This window comes from Bos mutus, chromosome 26 (genome assembly GCF_027580195.1).
Source record: "Bos mutus isolate GX-2022 chromosome 26, NWIPB_WYAK_1.1, whole genome shotgun sequence".
Lineage (NCBI taxonomy): Eukaryota > Metazoa > Chordata > Mammalia > Artiodactyla > Bovidae > Bos > Bos mutus.
Window position 1 is genome coordinate 21,163,834 of NC_091642.1, and position 12,036 is coordinate 21,175,869.

The 12,036-nt window shown below is 38.6% G+C and overlaps 1 protein-coding gene across 2 annotated transcripts in view; it reads right to left on the reverse strand.

Moving 5' to 3' along the window:
* Nucleotides 1–3,144: 3,144 nt before the first annotated feature.
* The window catches only part of MXI1 (MAX interactor 1, dimerization protein), a 92,626-nt gene continuing 83,734 nt past the window's right edge, over nt 3,145–12,036 (reverse strand). For both annotated transcript variants that reach the window (XM_070363779.1, XM_005894765.3), the window contains exon 6: nt 3,145–5,678. In XM_070363779.1, coding sequence (XP_070219880.1) covers nt 5,515–5,678 — 164 coding nt within the window. In that variant the 3' untranslated portion in view covers nt 3,145–5,514. The remainder of the gene's footprint in view (nt 5,679–12,036) is intronic.

The window sequence follows — 12,036 nt, forward strand, 5'->3', positions numbered from 1 at the left end:
AGTTCCTGGGCCAGATGTGCTGTTGTGAGTTGTCTCTTTTGCTTTACAACCCATTTTGAACTCAAATAAGAAAATCGCTTAAATTGCTTTTTGTCTTAGTATTATTTCCATAGTCTAAAATATAAAATAAACAGCAAGTAATGAGTCACTAGCAAAAAAACAAAAGCATGAAATGCACACTAAAATGATTAAGAATGTATTCCAATGTCAAACAAAAAAGGTAAACAAGGCAGAATCGCAATTACTTCTGCACCAACCTAAGTTTCTTTGTGTGTGCCTTGAGCAGGGAAAAGCAGATCCGAGAAGAATGCTGGGCTTCTGGTAGTTGACAGCTGAACTTGACCAAATTTTGGATACTTAAGTCATCTTTTAGTTGCTGGGGCAAACAAAAAAACCTGTCAGTTTATTTCCACCAAGCACTTGACCGGTTCATTTTTACAGAACCAGTACACGCTTGTTACTGGAATTATTAAAATTGTAGTTTGTTTCCCCAGTTAAAGAGCACAGCTAAAGAAGCCATGGTTATGCTCATTAGAAGAAAAGGGTTTTTTTTTTAATGTTTGAAGAGCTACTTTCTCAACTTGAGGCCCTAAAATCATGATTATTATTTTGCTGGCTCATGACTTTCCTTTTTTTGGTGGAACTGATGTGCATTTGTTTTTTCCCCCTTTTAAGCCCTGTAACTCACTTTAGCAAGATGCAGTGAATTTCTGACCACAGAAACAATTCAGGCTTGGAGGAAACACTTGACTTGGGAGCAAACACTTGACTTTGGAAAACTAGTGTTGAAGTCTGAGATCCGCAGCTAGGCTAGTCTTTAATAGATGGTAATTGTCCAGTTGTCCAGTTGTTCATTGCCCAAAAGTGTGCGAGAAGGAGGAGTAAGTATCCGTTTGGTTCTTTTGCCCAGTTTTTCCCTCCAAGAGCACTGTCAAGTTTAGTTGACCTAGCTTTCAGAGTGAGTGTGATGAAGCTGCTAATTTAGAAAAAATTGACTTCTTAAATTTGTATTAATGTTAGAGGTATTTTATGGCTTTTGTGTTTTTACAGTGCTATTCTGTGCTCTAGTGTGAAAATCTAGAATATACCAATTATTGTCCTACTGGTAAAGACTTTTAAAAGCATCTTCCATAGCTAAGAGCTTGAGAAAATAGAAAATTCCAAAATTATAGGAAGTTGGCAGAACTTTAAAAGAGCTTCATTTTCATTTTAAGTCATTTCCCTTAATAATTGATTACTGTATGAAAAGGTAAAGGGGTTCCCAGGTGGCACTAGTGGTAAAGAATCCGCCTGCCAGTGCAGGAGACGAAAGAGACTCCGGCTCAACACCCTGGGTCAGATTATCTGGAGGACATGGCAACATGCTCCAGCATTCTTGCCTGGAAAATTCCATGGGCAGAGGAGCCTGGCAGGCTACAGTCCATGAGCCTGCAGACAGTCGGACACAACTGGCTTACTGAGCACAAAGGTAAAACAGAAGGAAGAACTGAAGCTGCCAACCAGTATTCTGTTTTGATCTACACTTATTTAAAAGAATCAGATGGTATTCCATAAGAAAACTAGTTTCCTGTTAGATCTAGTACATAGGGCAATAAGATTCTTTTTCATGGTGAGGCCAGCACTAAAATATTAACTGGGGCACTCAATTTATTATGCAGCAGTTACTATCAGTGTATAACATACTCAAACGCAGGTCCTTTTTTTTTTTAGGAAGACCAGGTAATCACTAAAACCAATAACATGACTCTTACAAAGCCTTTATTTAAAAATTTCTATGGGATGTCAAAATTTACGTCTTAAAATGTATAACCTGCCACAGAATTGTGAAAATGAACCATTTTATTAATAGTCTTTTTTGGGAAGACCCAGAGTCAGAATAACTAAAGTTCAGGATTCAAGATGAAGAGAATATCTTCCCTGGTAGCTCAGAGGTTAAAGCATCTGCCTCCAATGCGGGAGACCTGGGTTCAATCCCTGAGTCGGGAAGATCCCCTGGAGAAGGAAATGGTAACCCACTCCAGTATTCTTGCCTGGAAAATCCCATGGATGGAGAAGCCTGGTAGGCTACAAGCCCCTAGATTATGGGGGTAGGGTTGAATTACCTATATCAGTTTTAATCCTTAACAGTCTTTCAAAGTAGAGGTAGTATTTTTAACAACTTTTTCAGGAGGAAACAGTCTCCATGAAGTAATTTAGTAACTTGCCCAGCATCCTTAGCAAATGTTAGAACTGTTATTTAAATGTAGCCAAAATCCTTGTTGTTTTATGCAATTTTTGGAATGGGCTATGGAATATTTCGAGGTGGAAGGATAATAGGAAAAGGACTAAGTGGAAGAAAACAAACCCTCGAAAAAACCTTTACCAAGAGGGTAGACAGTTGGTAAACCTTTACCTAGAGGGTAAACAGTTCTCAAGAGAAATGACCCAGGAAACTGTCCGTGTGGCCTTAGGTGTAGAAGCTTTGCCTCAGTAATTCTCACTGCCTTTTAAAATCCCTTCATAGTACTAAAAGCTGTTGTTTCCCGGGTGGCACGAGTGGTAAAGAATCCACCTGAAAATGTGGGAGACGCAAGAGAAATGGGTTCGATCCCTGGGTCAGGAAGATCCCCTGGAGGAGGAAATGGCAACCTACTCCAGTATTCTTGCCTGGGAAATCCCATGGACAGAGGAGCCTAGCAGGCAACAATCCTTAGGGTTGCAGAGAGTCAGCCATGAGTGAGTGAGTGAGCACACATCATAGCACACAGATCTATTATATAGGGGGCAGTGTTAACTCAGGTTAGTGAGGATTAAGTGGGACCCTCCAGACTGGTTTTCAATTTGAATAATAGTATATAGCCTAAGGGATTCCCTAAAAAGTTATTTGGAGAACAGATAATGATAAATGGCTTTGTGTCCTGCCTGAAGAAATTAAAATTTGGTACATTAAACCATCTGCAGTTAGGTTATATGGAATTATCAGTCAAGAAGGCACCTGTTCTAAAGCTATAGAACAGGAAATGGCAATGATTTTAAACTGCCATTAATTCTGACCACTGAAGTAGTATCAACATGGACACTGAAAGAGATTTGCCTCTCAAGGTGTGGATGTTCATTCGTATTTTTTCCTTCATAGAGAAGGGTGGTACAAAAAGCACTCGGGTATTCTTCATTCACAATTTTTATTTCTTGTGGTTAACTTTTTGTATCTTCAAAGTCAGTTTGTCTTTTAAAAAATTAATACTTATTCATCATACAATCCATCCCCTTCCCCCAAAGGAAACAAATTCAGGGAAGGAGTAGTTTAGGGGGCAGTTGAAATAGGTCCTATAGGTTTGTGACAAAGGCTTCCCAGCCCACCATCTTTACATATACAGCAAAATGGCAGCACCTCAAGTTCACCTAAATGAAGTCCCAAATTCCAGCCCTAGGCAAGTGATTCAAGTGAATGCCATGGGAATAACAAAACAGAAACTCTGTCACTGGCTTCCATTTACTTTCCATGGTAGTTAGCAGAGTCTTCAAACTGTCTCCCTTGGGAAAGTCAAAAGCAAGCATATAGAGGAATATTTTGACTTGGCCAGGAGTAATTATAAATGAAACCAGAAATAATTTACCTGGGCCACAGAAACAAATTTCTTTTACCATGTTTTGCATTAAGTCCCCAGCACCTGAAGTAGCAAGTTCTAATAAGGGGCTTCTAAAGGCATGCAGTTTTTCACACATCTACTTCAAAGAATTTCTTTCACTCAGACATACCACAATCAAGGATAAAATATTTCTGGAGGCACGGGAAGAGCACAAGAACAAATAAGTATATGATGAGGCCTTGTGTATGACCAAGATGGTTCACTTCATATATAGAAGCAGTGAGAGCTGTTAAAAGTGCTACTTACAAAGGATAGTTTAACATACACACAACTCAACTGCACTGCTAAATATGGTTGTCTTTATTTTCTTTTTCCTTGCCCAGCCCTATCTAAACAAAATAAAACTACAGGACTGAAATTAACCCATTAAAATCAGCAATAAGTTACGAAAATCATAAAGCTTTTTTTTTCCTTTTTTAAGTAATTAAGGGTAGTTAAATTATTTAAAGTATACAAAGTCCAAAGAGTCAGGATAAGGTCTCCAAGGCTTCCCAGGATAAGGGGGAGGGCTGGGGAGAACCTTGGAGCTTGAAAGACAAAGGGAACACATGACATCAAAGTGCAGGCTAGAAATTTCACTTAAAATAACATTTCTGAAAATATTGACAAGAGCAACAATAGCACCTGCACAATGGGGCTGTGAGGAAGGAGAGAGACTGCCTGTAGGAAACGGAAGCAGATCTTTACATTAAAATGAGACAAGTGCCAAACTTAACTATGTTAACTATGATAGTGTGTCTACTATAGATATCAGATGGTTAAGAGATGATAAAAGGTAATGATTCTAAAAGAAAACAAAAACAGCACTGACCTTTCTTCTACTTAGCCCAGACCTCATTCATTTTGTGCACTATAAAGAGTGAGGTGTGAGGTGTTTTATCATTATCAAATGCTGCATCAAAATAGATGATTTTTTTCCCATGTGTTTTACACTATAAAAGACGTCTATGTTTTTTATGGACAAGCTTTAAAAAGATGTCATTTTGGTTTTCAACACATACAAACAGTTATCAAAATCTGAAATAAAAATGCTGCCGTGGCTCAGACCTTGGCCTGCTAATCTGCGTGTACAACTCTTCTGGCCCACGCAGACATGGAGGCACGTGGAGCTTTTTCCTTCTGGCCCCTCAATCCAAAATCAGGCCCTGCGTGGTAGACGCTGTCACGCACAGGGACTTCCCCAAGGGCCTAAGGGCGGCTGACTGTAGAGCTGGCGATTGGCTGCCCTAGTGCTAACAATGCAGGATAAGGTTAGCTTGCTTAGCATGGAATCCAACAGAAAGCTGAGCTGCATGATGATCCCTTTCAAAAGGCTTCATGGGAGTCTCTCCTTTTGCAGAGCATGAAATGAGCTTTTTTTTTTTTTCCTTTTTATAAAGAATTGATCATCCACAGGCTTCATGATAAGCTGTCCTAGGCTGTTTTAATAGCTTTTTAGCTATCCAAGATTAATGCCTGATTATCTTGTCTTTACTATAGGTTTGATTCTTGTTTGTTGTTAGGACCAAAGAGCTCAGGAAGGGTTCATAATCCCATCCTTAAATGTGTCTACTCAATCAATATGATAGGAGCAAACTAGAAAAAGAGGATGTAATCTCCAGTGTCCTCTTTCAAATCAACTAAATCAAATTGAGAAAATTTCACACACATTTTCTGCTGCCATTAGAAACTATGATTTTCAAATATGAATATTTGTTCTGCAGGGGAGGCTCTGCCCCACTTTTTGCTAAGTATTTGCTTAAATAGAGGTCTCTTGACTCTTGTTCAAGTATAGTTTTGCTTAGCTTTAAAGAGGAGACTGCATCATGAACCCAATTTAAGAGATTGTTTGGATTGAATTGGCCCAGTGAATACTTTGCCCTGCACTGTCATGTCATGCTGGGTTCTAGGAAGTGAACGAAAGTTTGACACTGGCACTGGAGTAACCCTCGTCACTCCCAATACTCTGCAGGCTGCTGTGGTCATCAATGTCACTGATGCTGGTGGTACTGATATTGTCCACTTCTCCATGGGAGAACTCTGTGCTTTCAACATCCACTTCAATCTCCTCTGCCAAAGGGAAAAAAGGAGGAACATTAGTACATGTGCACTTGCAAGAACTAACAGGGCATGAGGAAAAGTAATTACTTTTTGTAGTATAAAGGAATTATTATACAAACTGTTATCAGCGATCTCTTAAGAACAGAAGGAACCGAAGATGAGAAACGGATATATTTGCAAAGAAATGTCTGGTATACAGTGGTGGTCTCAATTTATGCAGCAAGTTTACTAAAGCTTTTGACGCCAGTCTGTCTAGACCTCCCACCAAAAGCACTTGACCTATTTGGGAATTAAGTGTTTAATATTAAAAGATCCCAATCCTGAGTGGTTTAACATCTGTTTTGCCTTAAACTAGAAACTAATTCTCAGTGATGTTTAAGCAGAACTCCCTTCATGGGGGTTGGTGGGGAGGGGGAGAATAAACAATATAGATGAACTAGAATATGTTTCCATCCAGGCCTTTGGTGGCATAGTTCTGTAGACTTCCAGGATTCATCATAAAGATCTCTTGACTATTCAGTAACCATAATAAGCCCATGATTAAAAAGTGCAAAGAGAACACAGATTTGTCTTCAAATTAATTTTCTTTCATCAAATAAAGCTTGAAATGAGGGCGTGAGGCTTAAGAGTCTCTGGATTATAGTCAGATCTATAGTAAAGATTATAGTAAAAGCATTTTACTTTAAATACTGGTGCTGATTAACTTTACTTCAAAAACAAAACATGGTAAAATCTAAATACATATGTGACCCAGCTATTTATATATACATACTGTATTTTAATTGTTAAATACTACATGTGCAATCAGCAATAATACATAAAAAGCAATTTTTTTTTTTTTTTTAACGGAGCTGAAAGACTGTTTTCTCCCTTCAATTCTCTTAAATTCAAAAGCCTGATGTTTCACATTGGGCCTGATTTTAACGGTTCATACTGATCACAGTTGCTTTAGAAAAGTGGATTCTAGCTGAGCACAAGAAGACAGAGCAAGTTATTTTGAAGAATATAATTTTCAAGACGGCTTACTGCTTCAAAAAGTTTTCGCAGTCTTTTTAAAATGCACTCAGTTATCGAAACAAACTGTACAAATAATACTATGAATGCATAACTATTTTCTTCATATCCATTAATCCTTCACAGGCTATTTAGTGTTTCCTAGATCACAGAACACTCATCCGACCTCTAGTTGGGAAACACAATCAAAACACCCTATCCAGAGCATGCTGAATTTAAAAGTCCCTAAGGCTGAGAAAGAGGGCTGCCAGGTAAGAACAGGAATAGTATGATGAAGACATACTACCTCTCTGAAATTTGGAGGTGGGGTGGGTACAAGGAGGAGACAATAGCAGCAAGGGCAGCTAAAGCCTGAAGACTGAACAAGATCACACAGCTTAGTAGCCAGCAAAAGAAAGAGGAGGACCAAGGTCTGCCTCCTTACACAGGGTTATTTCTGCTATGCCTCTCACTCGTAAATGCATTATGACCTTGAGGCTCTTGCTGCTGCTTCTGGTGAACTACTATTCTTCAAGTGCCACACAACAAAAGTAAGCTTTTACATAACGACAACAAACCCACGAACTCCTAGGGTTGTGTTAAAAACCTATTTGAAAGGTTCCCACAGAATATGGGAAATTCGGATATTAAAAAGAATTAACAAGAATGACTACAGTGGATTGGGACATATTCAGTACATGAAAAAATAGGACTTTACAAGATAATCAAAGAGCTAAACAAAAAAGTTAACTCTGGAGGTTGCTACGGTGCCAATTCATTACTCGGAAAATTGATAAAGCAAAAACAAGCATTTATCCCATCTTTCCAGTAAAGACTTTATTTGAAGGTAACCAGAAAATTGATGAAAAAATGTTCTTTAAAGAAGAAAAAGTTAATAAACCCAACAATGATAGAAAATCACTATTTTGGAACACCTAATAAAATAATGATCAGGGCAACAATCATCAATAACAAACTATTAAGCAAAAGGTGGATACATTTGAATTAATGTATCAAGACCACCTGATCTGCCTCTTGAGAAATTTGTATGCAGGTCAGGAAGCAACAGTTAGAACTGGACATGGAACAACAGACTAGTTCCAAATAGAAAAAGGAGTTCGTCAAGGCTGTATATTGTCACCCTGTTTATTTAACTTATATGCAGAGTACATCATAAGAAATGCTGGACTGGAAGAAACACAAACTGGAATCAAGATTGCCAGGAGAAATATCAATAACCTCAGATGCAGATGACACCACTCTTATGGCAGAAAGTGAAGAGGAACTCAAAAGCCTCTTGATGAAAGTGAAAGTGGAGAGTGAAAAAGTTGGCTTAAAGCTCAACATTCAGAAAATGAAGATCATGGCATCCGATCCCACCACTTCATGGGAAATAGATGGGGAAACAGTGGAAACAGTGTCAGACTTTATTTTTCTGGGCTCCAAAATCACTACAGATGGTGACTGCTGCCATGAAATTAAAAGATGCTTACTCCTTGGAAGGAAAGTTATGACCAACCTAGATAGCATATTCAAAAGCAGAGACATTACTTTGCCAACAAAGGTTCGTCTAGTCGGGGCTATGGTTTTTCCTGTGGTCATGTATGGATGTGAGAGTTGGACTGTGAAGAAGGCTGAGTGCCAAAGAATTGATGCTTTTGAACTGTGGTGTTGGAGAAGACTCTTGAGAGAGTCCCTTGGACTGCAAGGAGATCCAACCAGTCCATTCTAAAGGAGATCAGCCCTGGGATTTCTTTGGAAGGAATGATGCTGAAGCTGAAACTCCAATACTTTGGCCACCTCATGTGACGAGTTGATGCATTGGGAAAGACCCTGATGCTGGGAGGGACTGGGGGCAGGAGGAGAAGGGGAAGACAGAGGATGAGATGGCTGGATGGCATCACTGACTCGATGGACGTGAGTCTGAGTGAACTCCGGGAGTTGGTGATGGACAGGGAGGCCTGGCATGCTGCGATTCGTGGGGTCACAAAGAGTCGGACACGACTGAGCGACTGATCTGATCTGATCAAGATGACATCATCTGAACCCAGTGACCAATGTTATCACTAGCATGGGACAATTAAAAATAATACTGATGCATAGGAAGTACACAGTACCACCTATGAAGTATCCGTGCCTCCAAAAAAAAAAAAAAAACTTGAATATAATCAAACCCCTAGACCTATCAACCAGTTTACAAGAAATATGAAGGCAGAACATGTTAAATGACACCATGAGATTCATTCAGCCACATCTAGAATGTGGGAAACGGTAAGAAAAATTATACAGTTTCCCAGGTTCTACAACAAATAAATGGCATTGAAAAAAAAGTGGGAAAGGGAAAACTACACAAGTATAGTTGACCCTTGAACAGCATGGGGGGTTAAGGATGCCAACCCTCCACACAGACAAAAATCTGAGTCTACTGTTAAGTCAGCCCTCCCTATCTGCACATTCAACCAACCATGGATCATGTAGTACTGTAGCACATATTTAATGAAAAATATCTACATATAAATGTACCTGTGCAGTTCACACTTGTGCTGTTCAAGGGCTAACTGTACCTTAAAAGGTACAAACAAATGTAATGTAGACTTTGGATTCTTACTCAAACACACCAATCATGCCTTTTTTGAGAAAAATTGATGAAACTGGGTGTTAGATGACATTAAATAGGATTATCTGATTTTATTGGGTTGGCCATAAAGTTTCTTTGGTTTTTAAGTAAAAATACAAGACAGATTTTTCACTTTCACCAAGCAGTTTACTGAACAACAAATTCAGTTTTGTTCCACTATCTTCTGCCATTTTTCAGGCAACTTCATAATTCCATCTGCCTAAAACTTGGTCTTTTTCAGTAAAGAACTGTTCCAGGTGCCTTTTACAGTCTTCCAAAGAACTAAGATTTTTTCCATTAAGAAAATTTTGTAAAGGCTGAAATAAATGGATCAGAAGGTGGACTGTCTTGTGGATACAGCAGATGAATCAAAACTTCCCAGTCAAGCTGTAACAGTTTTTCCTGGTCATCAAAGAAACAAGCAGTCTTGTGGTACCCTGATGGAAGATAATGCATTTTCTGTTGACTAATTACGCTTTTCACTGAGTGCTGCTCTCACTTGGTCTAACTGGGAGCAGTACTTATTGTAATTAATCATTTGGTTTTCCAGAAGGAGCTCATAATAGAGGACTCCTTCCAGTTCCACCATATACACAAGATAACCTTTGGATGATGTGGTTGGTGGTGGTTCATTTTGCTTGCTCCACGATGTCTTCCATTCCACATTATTGTACAGTATCCACTTTTCATTGTCCGTCACAATTTGATTTAAAAACAGAGTGCTTTTGTTATGTTTCAGCAGAGAATCGCATGCAGAAATATAGTCAAGAAGGTTTTTTTTCACTTAAATGGAACCCAAACAAAGTAATTAACATAATTAAGTTGATGCAAATGATTTTCAGTGCTTGGATATTCTGAGTATGTTGACTGTCTCCTATGTGGCATAACGTTTATTGTTCTCAATTAATGTCTCAATCTGATTCTTTACAACTTCAACCTGACTGTGAAGCATCATCCAGCAAGAAATCTCCAGCATGAAACTTCACAAACTACTTTTGACATATTTGAGTAGTCACGGCAACTTCATAAACTGCACAAATCTTTGTGTTTCAGTTGCATTTTTACCTTTCTTGAAATAATATAATATTCTGAAAATGTTTTCTTCCATCTTCAATATTAAAATGGCTACATGAAAATTCACTGAAGTTTTTTTTAAAATATGCACACTGATATGAGAGCTATCACAATACAATCTAATAAAATTGTTGTGAATTGGAAGGACTGATGCTGAAGCTGAAACTCCAATACTTTGGCCACCTCATGCGAAGAGTTGACTCATTGGAAAAGACCCTGATGCTGGGAGGGTTTAGGGGCAGGAGAAGAAGGGGACGACAAAAGATGAGATGGCTGGGAGGGTTTAGGGGCAGGAGGAGAAGGGGATGACAGAAGATGAGATGGCTGGATGGCATCACTGACTCAATGGACATGAGTTTGGGTAAGCTCTGGGAGATGGTGATGGACAGGGAGGCCTGGTGTGCTGCAATTCATGGGGTTGCAAAGAGTCGGACAGGACTGAGCAACTGAACTGAACTGAAGCAATGAACTTTTGGCCAACTCAATTTTATGGGATGTAACAGTATTGTGTGTTTTTTAAAGTCCTATTTATTAAAGATAACATACTGAAGTATTTAGGAACAAAATGAAATGTTACCTGAGATTTGATTTTAAAAACTTCAGAAGAAATGGTCAGGGCATATGGGTGGTAGAGAACAGGTGAAAAAAGAATGACAAAATGTTGACAACTGTACAAGCTGGATAATGGATACCTGAGAGTTCATGATCCTATTTACTTTAGTATATGTTTTAAATCTTCCATAACAGGACTTCCCTGGTAGTCCAGTGGTTAAGAATCCACCTGCCAATGCAGGGGACATGGGTTCAATCCCTGGTTCAGAAAGATTCCACATACCTCAGGGCAGCTAAGCCCATATGCCACAGCTACTGAGCCTGGGCTCTAGAGCCCAACAAGAGAAGTGACTGCAATGAGAAGCTTGTACACTGCAATGAAGAGTAGCCTAGAGGAACCTCTAGACCAACTAGAGGAAAGTCCTTGCACAGCAACCAAAATAATAATAAAATTTTTTCAAATTTGCATCATAAAAAGAAATTTTACAAAATTTTCTCTTTTTTTGTTTCAGAATGCTCAAAATCGTGTGAGCTCTAGTTTCCCAAATATGAAGTGACCAGAGTTCACCTCTGGGATCTTTTATTGTGGTGTGAGGCCTGATGTGGTGGGAGCTATAGATGAACAGATCAGTAAAATTCAAACAATTACAATTTCTTTTCTGGTTGTTTTTTTCTTTAATTATGTCAAAGACAAATGTTCTGGGACAGATGTTACGAGAAATGGAGGGTGTGGTAGTTTAAAATACAGATATAAAAACATCACCAGTAATAAAACATATCAACGTCATGTATCTTTCTGATATAATGAACTAAGAAGGGCACAACATCACTTCTGTGGTATTTTCTTCCCTCAAATGTGTAACACCTCAGTCTAACAGAAAACATCAGATAAACCCAAATTGAGGAACACTGTATAAAATAACTGACCAATATTCTTCAAATGTGTCATGGTCACGAAAGAAAGACTGAAGAAATATTTCTAAGGCAATGGAGATCTTACACTGGATCCTGGATCAGACACAGAACATTATTAGGAAAAGTTGTGAAGTCTGAATAAGGTTAATAGATTAATAGTATTTTATGAATGTTAATTTCTTGGTTTTGATAGCTGTATTATGGTTACATAAGATT